Source organism: Kogia breviceps, chromosome 15, assembly GCF_026419965.1.
Source record: "Kogia breviceps isolate mKogBre1 chromosome 15, mKogBre1 haplotype 1, whole genome shotgun sequence".
NCBI lineage: Eukaryota > Metazoa > Chordata > Mammalia > Artiodactyla > Physeteridae > Kogia > Kogia breviceps.
In genome coordinates, this window is record NC_081324.1 from 62533511 (window position 1) to 62549911 (window position 16401).

The 16401-nt window shown below is 41.7% G+C and overlaps 1 protein-coding gene across 6 annotated transcripts in view; it reads left to right on the plus strand.

The window, feature by feature from the left end:
* The window catches only part of CEP192 (centrosomal protein 192), a 94847-nt gene that overhangs the window by 12731 nt on the left and 65715 nt on the right, over positions 1-16401 (plus strand). For 5 of the 6 annotated variants that reach the window (XM_067015684.1, XM_067015685.1, XM_059039850.2 and 2 more), the window contains exons 6-10: positions 2399-2448; positions 4575-4695; positions 6221-6369; positions 10628-10988; positions 11145-11288. In XM_067015684.1, the coding sequence (XP_066871785.1) occupies positions 2399-2448; positions 4575-4695; positions 6221-6369; positions 10628-10988; positions 11145-11288 (825 nt within the window). Of the gene's footprint in view, positions 1-2398; positions 2449-4574; positions 4696-6220; positions 6370-10627; positions 10989-11144; positions 11289-16401 lie in introns of those variants that run through there. The other variant, XM_067015688.1, reaches the window with a different exon arrangement.

A 16401-nucleotide genomic window follows, 5' to 3' on the forward strand; every position in this document is an offset into this window, starting at 1 on the left:
GTGAGTCTGCTTCTTTTTTGCTATATTCATTAGTTGTATTTTTTAGATTCCACATATAAGTGATATCATACAGTTTTAATCTCCTTTCTTATTTTTTTGTCTTTGGACCAGTGTTTATCTTAAACTATGATATTATAAACTGAAAATGCTTTGGTTTGGCACTTACCTATTAATACCATGTTTATAATACTTTTATAGGAAAGGAACTCTTAATCAATCTCTTAATTATCCACACTGATTAAGCTGAAATCTCCTTTCCTGTGGAAACCATGCTGTCTGATGGTCACAGCACACTTCATGTTCAAGACAAGGAGGCTGTTTCTAATACACCTGTCACATTTCCCTTACCAATTAATTTGTATTCTTGTCAGCAGTCATTTTTGTTCCTAAGTTAAAATTTTTAGGGGATGTTTGTATTTCTCTTGATGAAAAATGTCATATATATATGAAAGTAGACTAGATTAACTCCTCACACAAGAAATGAAAGTAAGACAAATTGGTCTTATTCAAAATTGAAAACTTCTGTGCTTCAATAGACACTTTTGAGACAGTGAAAAGACAACCCAAAGATGGGAGAATATGTTTGTAAATCATATGTATCATATGTATATGATCAGGGACCAGCATCCAGAATATGTAGAGAAGTGTTATAGCTCAGGAAAAAGACAAATAACCCAGTACTGTAAATGGCAGAGGCTTTTCAGTACACATTTCTATAAAGAAGTTGTACAGGGCTTCCCTGGTTGGTACAGTGGTTGAGAGCCTGCCTGCCGATGCAGGGGACATGGGTTCGTGCCCCGGTCCAGGAAGATCCCACATGCCGCAGAGTGGCTGGGCCTGTGAGCCATGGCCGCTGAGCCTGTGCGTCTGGAGCCTGTGCTCCGCAACGGGAGAGGCCACAACAGTGAGAGGCCTGCGTACTGCAGAAAAAAAAAAAAGTTGTACAGATGGCCAGTAGACACATGAGAAGATGCTCAACAGCTGTAATCATCAGGGAAATTCAAAACCAGGAGAGATCAATTCACACCCACTGGAATTACTAGAATCAAGAAGATGGGAAATAGCAAGTATTGGTTGGAAACTGCGACGCTCATCCATTGCTCGTCGGGATGTAAGATGCTGCTGCTGCTGTGGAAGATAGTTTGACAGTTCCTCAAAACATTAAATGTAGCATTACCCTATGACCCAGCAAGTCCAGTCCTAGGCATATACCTAAGAGAAATGAAAACGGGTGTCAACACTAAAACTTGTGTACATGAATGTTCATAGTAGCATTAGAGTAGCCAGAAAGTGGAGACCACTCAGATCGCCATCAGCTGATGTATGGATAAATAAAATGGAATATGTCCATACAGTGGAATGTTGTTTATCCTTAAAAAGGAGTGAAGTACTGGTACGTGTTGTAATAGGATGACCCTTGAAAGCATGCTGAGTGAAAGAAGACAGACTCAGAAGGCCATATGCTGTGACTCCATTTATCCAGAGGTGAATCTGTAGGTACAGAGCAGGCACTCCACTGAGACAAAGTAGATTAGTGGTGCTAGGGCTTGGGGGGCAGGGAGAATGGGGAGTAACTGCTTACGGGTACAGGATTTCTTTCTAGTATGATGAAAATATTGTGGAATTAGTGATAATGGTTGAACAACTTTGTAAATATACTAAAAACCACTGAATTGTATACTTCAAAAGGGTGATTTTATGGTATATAAGTTTTATATCAGTTAAAAAAACCTCCCCATATACCCCTCTCACAATTTCAGTTAGTATAAGATTTTGTCACACTTGCTTAATCTTTTCTGTTTTTCAATTACCTTTTTTCCTGATATAAAAAAATTCTAGACATCATTTTATTCCTACATTTTTTTAGCTTGCATCTCTAAAAATACAGGCATTTTTCTACATAACCATAGTGATGTTAATACTGTTAATCAACATAATTCTGTTATTATCATATAGTACTCTGGTCCATATTCAGTTTACTAATTATCTTGGTTGGTTTGCTTGGATTGGGGTCCAAGGAAGGTTCCATTGTATTTTGCTCCATCTGTTTTGGTATCTCTTAGGTCTGTCATTCTGGAGCTGTCGTGCTGTTTGGCATTGTCTGTTTGATCACTCGTGGTGTCATTTTTCTTCTCTCTTCCCCACATCCTCTGTAAAGCAGAAGTTAGCTTTAAAGCCTTGTTAGATTGCTATTCAGGTGTTTTTGGCATATGTATAATTTTTTAAGCTTCCCCACCCTAACAGGTTTTTAATTTAACTGACCACTGATGGGCTCCTATTCTATTTAAAGGGAAAAAATGTATAGTTCATTAATTTACTATTTTTGAGTGTTACTGGGTATTTAGTTGATAAAATATTAATAATTGGTCTTAGTTTTTGTTTTTGTTTACTTTAACAGACTCGCCTGTTGATTTTTGTTCACGATCCTGGATGAATAAGGAGAACAAGGTAATCTTTTATATGTTATCAATTTCTAGTATTAGGAGAGTGAAAGTACCTATTTCACAAATATGAATGCTAAGTAGTATTAATATTAGCTAGAAGTCTTCTACTTTTAAATAGCAGAAATCCACCTTATTGCTACGAGTAACTGGGAAGCTGATAGTAGGGCTGGTCTGGGGCTTCCTGTGTCTCCAGGGCTGTCTGTACCTCTGCTCTGCTTCACTCCACGCCGGCTCCTCTGGAATGTTCATTCTGTGGGGTGAGGGTTTCTCTTTGTTTCGTGTATTGCATCCTGAGTGTCCAGCACATAGCTGGTACTTGATAATCTGTTGAATGATAGGGAAGCTGAATTCATTTGTAGGCAACCCAAGTGTTCGTGGTCAAAAAACAAGAACATGATCTTTCTTTTAGGGTAAATTTTTTTTTTAAAAGCACAATTCTAATGAGCTCACTTGGGTCCGTCCTCCCCTCTGTAAATCACTGTGCCAAGGGGTGGGTTGGGATAAAACTCTGATTTATGAGGCTGGACCCTACATCCACTTCTGTGTGTGTGTGTGCATGTGCGTGCATGTGCATCAGTGCATATATGTGCACAGATAGAGGGATGTGACTGAAACCACCCCCACCCAACCCCCCGGACCACATGAAGTGAAAAGAGACGGGCTCCTCAGAGGACAGGCACTGAGCAGATAAGCAGTTTGTGTTCAACATAAACCATCTCATATTTATGAGAGTTGTTTATAAAGTATGAACCAAGTATTGATCCTTTTAAAACTTACAAAAAGGAAATACAATTTTTATTTTATTTTACTTTCATAAGAATTTTTAACATTAATTTTGTAAAATGATTAAAAGAGGTCTAAAGTAAGAGTTGTTTCCGTGTGCTAGGGGTTGGCACACTCTAGCTCATTGCCCACATCCAACCGGCTGCCTGTTTTTGTAAAGTTTTATCGGAAAGTAGCCGTGTCCATTTGTTTCTGTATTGTTTATGGCTGCTTTTGTGCCACAACAGCTGAGTTGAGAAGTTGTGATAGAGACTGCATGGCTAGCAGACCCTGAAATGTTTACTATTTGGCCCTTTGCAGAGAACGTTTGTTGACCCCCTGCTCTGTACACTTCCTCCCTCTATGTAACCACTAGTAACTTATATATGTGAGTGATGCTTTTTAGAGGAACTTCAGGTGTGGTCAAATTGAAATTCAGTCAGAAGGCTTGATTTCTTGAACACAGAAAAATGGTTTCTAAGAGGGAGATCATAACTTTTCCTGTGATAGGTAATTTTATTTCCTTAGGATGGTTGAAGAATTAACTTCCTAAAAGTATTAGAAATCATTGATAACAAAGAGAAGGACCATAAAACTAGAAAGCGGGAAGACAAGTATAGACACATGAGATACTTGATACAAAACGTGAAGAAGTAAGAGCAGGGGGAAAATACACTAGAAAACCTAGACCAGTGGGGCCACCACTGCATTGGCCTTGGGTTTAGCGTGAGCTGTCCTGGCAGCCATGGCAGCGAAGGTCTCATTGTCCAAACTGAGTGCATAACTCAGCACTGTGCTCTACAAGTGTGTAAATGGGTTGAGAGCCCGTGTTTTTTCCCAAAATGTTAGCATGCATTTTGCAGTCTAATTCTTGAGATGGTATTATTTGATATATATTTAATATGATGGTGAAATAAGATTGACACTTGAGGAACTTCACATTTTATTCTGGGCCTTGAAGTGTCCTAGCAAACTGCCATGTGCCTTGTAGCCCCTAGTTGGAGCAGGGACGTCCACTGTCCAGGGTGGGCTGCAGAGTTCAGCTTTGCTGTTACCTGCACCTCCTGTCCAGGCCTCGAGCTGCCCCACTTCATTTGTGTGTTAGTACACGAACTGTATTACCAGGTCCTTTGAGCGTGTGCACATTGTGAAACCTTGAACTTTAAGGATGTCTCATTGGGTGGGTCAGGGGAGAGGGGTGGCATGGGGGCAGGAAGAAAGTTATTAATATGTGTAAAACAGCTAGCCCTTCATTGCCTGAACTGTGAACCACAGACCTTGAGCACATTGATGGACCTTTCTGCAGCCTGTGCTGTGGTCTTCACAGTAGTGAGTGTGCTGCTCTCATTGCAGTTTTATTTCTTATAGGTTGTTGTTCCTGATGCTGGAAAACATTTTGAAGAGAGGAATCCAAACAATGACTTAAGCCATACTAGTTTCCTAGAAAATGAGAAACTGATGTCACTTGCCAGCTTGGAAGATTCTTCTGGTAGCATCACAAAACTCAACTGGTGTTTTCCTTGTCCTGACCTTGCCACTCCACGTATCTCTGCTGCTTTGTTGTATCTCTGCTGCTTTGTTGCCGTAGTTATTATGCACCTTTTTGTTTCTCTGCCTTCTTTACCTCTTACTTACGAGCACTCAAGTGGCCACTTGTGTTAAGTGATGGGATTTTAAACTTATTTCTCTATAGCAATCCTGATAGGATTATGCTTATCCCTCAGTTGAGTATCATTAAGGTATAAAGTATAAAGCACTGTGTTAAGAAATTAGGGGACAATGAAATATTTAGCCCTTGTTCTCTGAAAGGACTGCACGTGGCAAGAGAGATGCATAGTTGACCTCCGATTGTGTGAAGTGTATCTCAACGGTACAAGTTGTATGGGAGTCATAGGAGGGTGACAAGTTAATTCTGACTGAGGAAGGTATCTGTGAGGCTTTATTGAAAGAGGATGCGATTCTTCTTCCTTGAAAAGGAGGCCTGTGATAGGCCCTAATGTAGATACCAGAAGAGAAGTACATTCAAAAAGCAGGAACAGCTTCAGCAAAGGCACTAAGGTGAGGGCATATAGACCATGTTTGGAGAATAGCCAGTGCTTTTGTGTGGCAGGTTTATAGCACCTGTAGGACTATGAATTGGGGAATAAACCCAGAAAATAGGCAGAGACCAAATTACCCATGGCTTTGAAGGCCAGGCTGGTGAGCCAAGTGGTATAGATAGAAGCTATAAAATCAGGGCAGGTTTTACTGCTAGTTTTTAGGTATTTTTAGATTATGGAATTGTTGATGAGGAATTGTTGACCTGAATTTATGCAGATCCTTGTTTTAGTAGGCTAGATTCTCAGAGGTGATTGGAAAATTATCCTCTTGAAAAGGCTTACAGTACCATTATAAGTGATTGAGTGTTCTAGTTTTATTCTCCCTTGCCCGGCTGGGTGTTAGAACAATGAAAAGCACTACCATTATTGTTTTATTTGTCTATTTGCAACTTTCTGGTTTTAGTGAAGGTGGAAAAAATTTTTATCATATCTGTGAGTATTCAGCTTTGTTATATCTTTTTTTTGTTTCTTCATTTTCAAGATCAGATACTGTTTGAGGTTTCATTTTACAATTAATCATTAATTCACCTGGAATTTGGTTTTACTTCTATGGCAGGGTTATCTTTTCTTTTTTGACAGTTAACTCACTTGCCACAGTACTTTCTGAATAATCTGCCCTTTTCCATTGCCACACTTACTATGTTCTAACTTTTGATGTATGCCAGGACTTGCTTCTGTGCTGTCTTCTCAAAGAAGGTTAAATATTAGGATTTATATTTATATAAAGGATTTTATATTTGGATGCTCATGATGACTTATAGACTGAAATTACAATGGTTTTTTTTTATGTCAAATGTTAAGACAAAATCACATAGACTGTTGACCCGTATGTTTTATCAACCTTTTTGATTATAATTTACAGTTCAGTCACTGCTTTAAAGCCTGTCCTATTTTCTCCTCCATTTTACCAATTAGATGATGATATCGATGATGAAGAGTTTTATGATGATCATTTGGAGGCTTATTTTGAGCAACTGGCAATTCCAGGAATGATGTATGAAGGCCTAGAAGGACAGGAATCTCCAGAAAATTATTTTAAGTTACCTGCAAATGATCCTAGTCAGGTATATTCCAAACTTTATGGTTTTTCAGAAATTTGACATTAGAAAATCATTACTGGACTCTGTGGATATTAATAAGACTTAAGCTTTTGGTTTTCTTTGGACTCTGTTTTCCCCAGATACAAACTGATGAGAAATACCTTTCCTGTCCTTTCCTGCTGCTGCTTACCTTTCCCTCACCTATAGAAAAATTAAAAGAATGGTGCACTAAACATCTGTATACCCTTGTCCAGATCAGCCAGTTGTGAACTTTTTTTTTTTTTGCCGTGTTTGTGTTTTCTTTGTCCCTCCATAAGTACTTTTTTTTTTTTTTTTTTTTTTTTTTTTTTTTTTTTTTGCGGTATGCGGGCCTCTCACTGCTGTGGCCTCTCCCGTTGCGGAGCACAGGCTCCGGACGCACAGGCTCAGCGGCCACGGCTCACGGGCCCAGCCGCTCCGCGGCACGTGGGATCCTCCCGGACCAGGGCACGAACCCGTGTCTCCTGCATTGGCAGGCGGATTCTCAACCACTGCGCCACCAGGGAAGCCCCCATAAGTACTTTTTTACTGAGTCATTTTAAAGTAAGTTGCAGGGCTTCCCTGGTGGCACAGTGGTTGGGAGTCGTCCTGGCAATGCAGGGGACATGGGTTCAAGCCCTGGTCCGGGACGATCCCACATGCCACAGAGCAACTGGGCCCATGTGCCACAGCTGCTGAGCCTGAGCTCTAGAGCCTGCGTGCCACAACAGCTGAAGACCGTGTGCCTGGAGCGCGTGCTCCACAACGGGAGAGGGCACCGGGGTGAGAAGCCTGTGCGCCGCGGCAGGAAGTGGCCCTCGCTTGCCACGGCTGGGGAAAGCCCACGCACAGCAACAAGGACCCAACACAACCAAAACTAAATAAATAAAATAAATTTTTTTAAAAAAAAAAGTAAGTTGCAGATATTATGACATTTCACCCTAATACATCAGCATTTACCTCCTGTGAATAAGGACTTTTTCCTACGTAATCACAATTCTCTTATCTAACTTTGATATTGTGATTTAAATTAATATACAATCTATATTCAAATTTATCCACTTGTCTCCAAATGTCCTTTACTTTTGTTATTTTTGATCCAGGCTTTAATCAGGGATTATACTTGTATTTGGTTGCCATGACTTGGAGTTCTTTCATGTCATTAAACTTTTTGTAAAATCTAGGCCTGTTGTTTTGTAAAATGACCCATATGGTAGATATAGCTGACTGTTTTCCTCCTCCTGATTAGATTGAACATTTTCCCCTTGAACAGATTGACTGTAAACATAAGCATTGTTGTATACTGTGTCCCATTGGGAGGCCTGTCAGCCCACTTGTCTCCTGTTGGTGATGCTCTTTGACCATCTTGATGAATATGGTGTTGGCCAGATGCCTCCTTGTTCCCCTTCGTTATCAGGAAGTAGTCTGTGGGATTTCAGGTACTTTCATTGCCTCCTCCTGAAACCCCACTTCCTCAGAGACCTTTGGATTGCTTTTATTTTTTCCCTTCTCACATTTCCTAACTCTCAAGTTTTGCTGAGTTACACTGTCCAAGTGTAGACAGAGACCTATTTTTATTTTTTAAAATTTATTTCGGGCTTCCCTGGTGGCGCAGTGGTTGAGAATCCGCCTGCCGATGCAGGGGACACAGGTTCGTGCCCCGGTCCGGGAAGATCCCACATGCCGCGGAGTGGCTGGGCCCATGAGCCATGGCCGCTGAGCCTGCACGTCCGGAGCCTGTGCTCCGCAACGGGAGAGGCCACAACAGTGAGAGGCCCGCGTATCGCAAAAAAAAAAAAAAAAAAAAAAAAAAATTTATTTGACTGTGCCTGGTCTTTGTTGTTGCTGCATGTGGGATCTTCCTTGCAGCATGTGGGATCTCTAGTTGCGGCACTTGGGATCTTTAGTTGCAGCATGCAAACTCTTAGTTGCAGCATGTGGGATGTTGTTCTCTGACCAGGGATCGAACCTGGGTCCCCTGCATCGGGAGCACGGAGTCTTAGCTACTGGACCACCAGGGAAGTCCCAACAGAGACCTATTTTGTGTTTAGGTTTCTAAACTATCAGAGAAGCTGTATTCCCCTGACTCTGCCCCTCCTTTTTTGGACAAACCCTTGTGATTTTAATAGCAGCAAGGGGGCTGCTCTGCTCTGTAGGAAACCCTTACCTGGAATTGGTCGCCGACCAGTGGCTTCACTCCAGGTTTCCTCTGCCTCCACCTGGGAGGGTTGCATGGCCATGGTCAGTCACAGTCCCATAGGTGGTAGCTTCGCCCCGTTGGCCCGCAGAGCACATGGATTGTCTGACTGCATTCTTTATTCAGTGTTTTCAGGCACTTTGCAGAGGAGAGAGCTGGTTTCCTACGTTCTGGTTCTTTTTAGTCTTTGTTAGTATCCGATGTGAAGAATAGTTGTCTAATTTAAATGTCAGTTCTTTGTCTCCTTTGTCTTTTTTTCTATTAGGATATTCATATTTTAACTCTTGTTTTTATAAGCTTTCTGTGTTAAGGAGATATTTTGATCTTTATGCACTTTATTTTTTTAATTTTGTTTTTTGGCTCGGACAGCAGACATGTATCTCCTCACAGTTCTGGAGGCTGGGAGTCCGGATCTAGGTGTGGGCAGGGCTGGTTCGTCCTGAGGCTTCTCTCCTCAGCCGGGAGACAGCAGCTTCTCCCTGCGTCTTCACAGGGTCTCCCTTTGCTGGTCCTCATGTATTTCAGGCTTTAGTGTTTTTGTTAGTTTCCTAGGCCTGCCAGAACAAATACCAGAATTTTGCTAGCTTAAAACAACAGAAATTTATTTTCTCACAGTTCTTGAGGCCAGAGTCTGAAAACAAGGTGTTGAAAGGGCTAAGCTTCCACCAGAGGCTCCTTCCTGCCTCTTGCAGCCTCTGGGGCTCTGGTGTTCCTTAGTTCAGGGCAGCGTCACAGCGTCTCTCTCTGTGGTCTTCCTCTTGGGGTTTAAGGCCTGCCCCAAATCCAGGATGATCTCAAGATCTTTAACTTAATTGCATCTGCAAAGACCCTGTTTCTGAATAAGGTCACAATTTGCAGGTATCACCTGGGGGTAAGACTTGGACACATCTTTTTGGGGAGATTCAATTTAACCCACAGAAGTTTTATACTACAAAGATATTATTCACTGAAGAATATAAAACTATCCATCTGTATTTCCTCCTAGTACTTTTACATCTAAATCTTTAAGTCATCTGGAGTTTATCCTGAGATAAGGTAGAGATTGTTCATTTTTTGTATAACGTTGTTGCAAAATCACGCAGTTAATCAATGGTGACACTGGAATTTAAATGTATGATCTTATTTCAAAGTCTGTGTCTTGTCTTTTATGTAGAACTACCTCCTTTTAGTATCCTAACTTTGAAAAGCCTTGCCTGTGAGGCTGTTTTTGTTGTTATACATCTTATAGCAGAAAAGACTACTGTTTTAAGGCTTCACTGGCACTTGAGATAGTGGTGTCTGAGTGTCTGAGAAGAGGGTTGTGGGCATGCGAGTCCCTTTCAGCAGTTGTTATTTTAGGAAAGAGTGAGCAGTTCCCTTTGGGAAAGTATGTTGGAGAGCGTGGTTTTGAGGCACTGGCTTAATCTGCTGTGTTTGAGGCACTTCTTGAACTCCTCAGGGTCGTTTGTAGTGTTCGCTGTTTTACTCCTATTAAAAGTTATTAAGGGACTTACCTGGTGGTCCAGTGGTTACGACTTCATGCTCCCAATGCAGGGGCCCTGGGTACGATCCCCGGGCAGGGAACTAAGATCCCACATACTACAGCTAAGCCCACGTGCCGCAACTAGAGAAACCTATGCGCTGCAATGAAGAGCCTGCGCAGCCAAAAATGAATGAATGAATGAATGAATAAAATAACTTAAAGTTATTAATATTTGTTTTTATAGGGTTCGTTAATAATATTAATTTTATGAGTCTGGTCACACTTACGGGCTTCCCATCCTTTTAGAGACTTTCAGTGATAATTACAGAAGTTAAACTGACATTTCTAACATCCTGTGCCATAGTGAGCATATTGGCCCCACTTTTGGTATCTGAATCTGTTGGTGTGTGTTTGCCGTGACCACATTTTGAATTTTGGTTTTGGTAAGTTCCTTACGATTGGTTCACATATAGTCTGGAAGAATATTGTGTAGTCTGTTCCTTTCTAGAATAAATATTTTGTGTCAACTGTATAACTTTTTTGTTTTTTTTGGAAAGAGTATGAAAAACAAAACTTATTTCTGGTCTGTTATTTAATTTTTAAAGGGAAGCGGAAGAGAAGAAGTTCTGGTGAAGACTCTCAGGGCTGCTAATGTGAAATTTAACCCTGTTTACTTTCACGACACAAATGCCAGTAAAGGTGATTTTGGCTTGATAGACCCTTTAAAGCTGGATGCAGGATCTCCTCATCAAAATAAGCATTTGGCGTCAGACTCAGAAACAGTTTTGCCTGTGGATAGATTTTTAGACACTGAGATGCCTCAAGTGTCCATTCAAAAAAATGTGGATGTAGCATCTTTGAAGTCTGTTAGTGACAATGAATTTAATTCCGCTGATGCTCTGTGGTCACCCACTAGTGAAAGGCAAACGTGTGAATGTTATGAGTCCGTTGGAAAGAGCAAGGACCGTAAGTGGGCCTTTTTTTTTTTTTTTTTTAAATAAAAGTAAGAAATATGTAAAATGCTTATACACATTTTGGATAGGATATATTTCCAAGTAAGAATATTGTATCATTTTATTTGTTGCATGTGTCATTGGATGTCTCTGGAATTTTATTTTCTAGAAATGGATCTATCACAGAGTGTGGTCTATCAGAACGAGGAGGGCAGATGGGTCACTGATCTTGCCTATTACACAGCTTTTGATAAAGAACAAGATGTAAATGTGTCTCTAAGTGATGAGATGAATGAAGACTTCAGATCTGGCTGTAAGTGTATTGATAGCCCCTGCTCTGAACCATTTTCATTTTCTGACGGTGTTCTGAGATTACCCTGTACATTTTGGTCGGCCACATCAAATCCCTTCTGGATATGTACTTAGCACTTCACTTGTTTCTCTAGGAACAGAGGCTTGAGTCAGTCATTGCTAATCACTGTGGACTGAGCCGAGCCTTTCCCTAAGCAAGGACAGCGAGTCACTTTAGAGCATGTGTGTTGTAGTTAGTAGCACCTTAGGCTTTACTTTCTCACTTTATAAATTGTCTTGAACAAAAGAACTATTCTGATGAGCAGTTGCAAAAGCCAATCCATTTTAGAGTAAAAGCTTAGTAATGAAGAAATGGGAGAAAAGTGTCAAAGATAAATGAAATCTTAGAGGATGAGAGCATTAGGAACCTCAGATTTGTTAATTAGCAGAATCTCTGACCGTGAAAGGAAAACGCTGCACGGCATTGTGAGCCTTGGCCTGTGGACATTTGCTGTGCCGCTGACGCCTCTAGGGCCTGAGCGCTCTAAACCTGGAATGAGGAAAGACAATGAGGAGCCTGTCAAGCCCAGTCGTATTGTTAATAGGCTCAGAAGGTGCCAGAGGAAGAAGTTACTCTAACAGCCGCTTGTACTAAGCTGCTCCTAATGTCCATTGATGTGGAAGTACAGAGATCAATAGGTAAGGCATGTTTCCAGCCCTTAGGAAACTGTCTGTCAGCTAAGAGGGATACGATGAGAATACAGAACAACAGCATCGTTTGGAGTTCAGAGGAGGAATAACTTGTGTGTGAGTGGGTAGCAGAGGATTTCATATAGGAGGTGACTTTTGAGGTAGAGTTTCAACAGGTAAATACTTTGGGCATGAGAAATTCCAAGTGGATAGAAAACCCAAAGAAAGGATGAGATGAGGAAGCATGGGCATGTCTTGAGGATGGTAAATAACCCAGTGTGGCTGGCACTTAACGGCAAGACATGGGAAGGGGAGAGCAACGCGACATGGCGAGATGAAGCCAGAGTGGTAAGACTGGGCCAGGGATCGGGTGGGGTTGGACTCCGTACTGAGCTGAGCCATGCCTGGTGGGCACTTGGGAGCCTCTGAAGATGCTTGTCCAGCTTGCTTTGTGAGTCTCCCTCTGGCCTCGATGGTTGGTTAAATGGTAGGTTCCTTAGGGTGTTGTAGAAATCGAGGTGTCACAGTGAGAATGAAAAGAAAATAGCTCATGAGGGGCATGGAAATAAAATCACTAGGATTTGGTAACTGGATTTCAGCGGATAGTAGAGAGGTAAGAAAAGATGGGGGTTTGGGGTCTAAGTTATTTTGAGAAAATGGCAATAACATTAACTGAGATGGGAAAAATCAGAAGACATTGTAGAATTTTGGATGGTTTGAGGTGGGGATAGTCAGTAGTTGGAAATATGAGTCAGAAATTGGAGGTTAAGTTATAGTTATCAGTGATATCTTGATTTACAAAGGACAGTGGGCACAGGCTGGACACTAGTTAGGGACCCTGTCACTTGCAAAGTCATCAGTTGTGGAATTTTCATGTGTTGCTGGTGAGAGTGTGAATTGATAAAACTATTTGGAACTTGTTTGGCAGTATCTTATGAAGGTGAACTTTACGAACTTCATAGTGTATGACCCAATAATTCTACACCCAAGTATATACCCAGTGTTCAGGGTGTATATATTCACCAAAAGACATACCCTAAAATGTTTGTAGCAGCACTATGTGTGTTAGTCCCAAACTAGAAACTCCCAAATTCCCATTGACCTTGGAATGGATTGTGTTTATTTCTACTTTGGAATGCTGTGTAGCAATGGGAATGAAGGATGTGTAGCTACTTGCGGCAACGTGATGCATTTCACAAATAATGTTGAATGAGGTAAGGCTGACTAGCAATACATGCCGTATATGTAGCCAGCTCTGTGGAGTAAGAGGCAAGGATAGTGGCTACCCTCGGGTTGGCATGACGTGACAGGAGGCAAGCTCCTGTCAAGCCTTTTGGGTGCTGGCATGTTTTCTTTCTTGATCTGGGATGTTGATCTGGTGACACAGATGTGTTCAGATTGTGAGAATTCATTGAGTTGCACACTTACATAGCCTTTTTAAAAAAATTCCATTCTTTTTATTTATTTATGGCTGTGTTGGGTCTTCGTAGGGCTTTCTCTAGTTGTGGCAAGCGGGGGCCACTCTTCATTGCGGTGCGCAGGCCTCTCACTGTCGCGGCCTCTCTTGTTGTGGAGCACAGGCTCCAGACGCGCAGGCTCAGTAATTGTGGCTCACGGGCCCAGTTGCTCCGCGGCATGTGGGATCCTCCCAGACTAGGGCTCAAACCCGTGTCCCCTGCATTAGCAGGCAGATTCTGAACCACTGTGCCACCAGGGAAGCCCCAACATACACTTTTTAATGTATATTATACTTTGGTAAAAAGTTTTTAAAACTTAGTGATGAAGCTGAGAAAAAAATTTGCAATTCATATTACAGAGTGAGGGCCCATTTCCCAAGTATGTAAGTTGTGCTAATAAACAATAAGAAAAAGACCAACTACTCAGTGTAGAACTGGGCAAAGGGTGTAAACAGCTTATAGAAAAGGAAATGAAAAGTCAGTTCCTGTGGGAACTATTCTTCAGCTACACCTGCACAGATGTATAGGATGTGTGTGCACATTGTTCATCATCACAGAAGGTTGGAAGCAACGTGGATGTACAAAACAAGGACTGGTTAGATAAGGTACGTCCATACGAGGGGATACCCTGTGGCCGTAATAAAAGAAAACGGAGCTCTTTAGGTACTGGTAAGGGAAAGATCACCAAAATAATTAAAATCTTATTCCAGCATTTGCATAAAGAGGTGGAAGAAGGAAAGACATACATATTTGTAAGTACATACAGTGGAAAGATTTTTTAAAAAGAAACTAATTACAGGGCTCCCTAGCTACTTGTAGAACTCAAAGGTCCGTAGGTTCAACTAGTGAGGGGTTTCACGGGGTGCTGCATATGTTGGTTGCTTCTGGAGGTGTGGGAAGTGGGGCCAGTGATGAGGGAGACTTGCAGTGTTGTATTCTGTTATGTCTTTTGGTTAACTTCTAAGAACTCTTTATTGAAGCAGAATGTACCTATACCTTTTGCATTTAGAACTATGTGGGCATGTTACTATTAAAGGAGAAATATGATAAAATAGTGGAGGAATTTCATGAAACCATCTGTGTGGTTAGGGAATGAACAGAAGCTGGGTAGGAAAGGATGACTAGCACTGGTGGGGAGAAAATGATTATTGAAAACTATGGAAAAGTTTGATGGAAAGAAAGAAAGGATGAACTAGTCAAGGGGAATTGGGCTGGGGGAGCATGAATGGAATAGGAGACTTTATACGAAGGGGAAAGAAATGTTGAAAATGTAAGAGGAGATACTCAGAAGAGGAAGCTTAGACCAAGGGCATAATTTTATAATAACAAGGCAGTTTTATTTATTTGTAAATGAATAATTTTAATTTTTTTGGCTGTGCCGTGCAGCTTGTGCATTCTTAATTCCCTGACCAGGGATTGAACCCATGCCCCCTGCAGTGGAAGCACGGAGTCCTAACCACTGGACCTCTAGGGAAGTCCTCAAAGTAGTTTTAAATGAAAACTTAAAACTTCCCCATTCCCACTTCCCCATTTCTGCCTCCCCCTGTCTGACAGCTCAGCACATGTGAGCTGCTACTTCTGCTTGTGGTCTAGGATTTAAACATGGAGCAGGGGATGGGGAGTGGTATTGCTGCTTCAGAATTTAACAACAAAAGCGTTCAGGTGGCACTGGAGAGGACTGTGGTTGCAGATTTGGCAAAAAATTGGGCAGAGATTCTTGTAAGAAATGAAGTTCTGCTTATTCATAATCTGTGAGTGATTTCTGATGAGCATACATGGTAACAATGTCACTGTAGACTTTTCTTTAATTGAAGAGTCTTAAAGTCCAGAGAAGAAGTACTCAGGAGTATAATAAAATAGCATTTGGAGCTGTTTACTTATAATTTTAAAAATACAATATTTTAACTCATTGAAGTAAATTAAGTTTTTCTGGGTTACCTTCTTATGATATGATTTCCTATTTACCCTCTCCTGGCTTTTAGATTTGGTTGGTTGATACTTTTCACACTTTAGAGCAGTGGTTTTTAACTTACTTTGAATCATGGACCCCACAGAGAATCTACATAGAAAAATTTTTCCTGCAGAAGATAACTGTTTTGCATGTGACTTCCGGAGCTTCCTGGCCCTCCCGATGCTCGTTCTTAGACTTGTAGGCTCAGAACGTGTTTATGTGGGAGGTGGTGGGATTGCAAAGTAAGGAACCAGCACTACCCTGACAAGTCAGAATCCTGAGGTACTTCTGGTGCTCTGCTCTCCCGGCTGGAAACAGCCTCCTGTGTCTGTTCTCATTTTGTCTCTCAAGATGTTGGTGTTGGGCTCTCAGGGCTTCCAGAAGGGTAGTTTGGATTGGGTTAGCCCCTGATGGACTGATGAGAGTAGGGGCATCTCTCTTGTTTGGGCCATGAGTGGACTGTCCCTTCTGGGTTGCTGTTCCCTTCCAGCCCCTGTCTGGAAGCACCAGGCAGAGGCAGAATGGGCAGCAGATGGGCAGCCCAGAGTCTAGCCTGCAGACTTTTCTGATTCAGCCAGCATGTTTAAAATCCTTTTAAATTCTAATGCCTTGAACAGGATCATTTGCTGTTCAGCCTGCCTCTGTCCCAGTTGTGTTACACCTGGCCCTCTGCTCACTTACCCCAGCCTTGTGACCTTGGCCTAGAGATGCAGGGCTGCGTGCCCATTGGTTTCCCTAAGGTGAACTGAGTTGCTCATTTGGAACTTTGAGGGCAGACACTAGGTGAACACTTGTCCCTGTTTGCCCAGGCTGTGGAATTTCCTGGGATGTGGGATTTTTCCTTTCAAAAACTAGGACAGTCCTGGGTGTTGGGACAAATAGGTAGTTGGCACCCCAGCAGACATCTTCATGACAAATTTACAGAGTGGCTTGTCTGTCTGATGTTCCAGATGAAATTCCATGGGTATTCATGGGCAGGTACCTTAACTCATGTGTGCCAAACTGCAAGCCTGAAGTTAATGTGAATCTTTTATGAA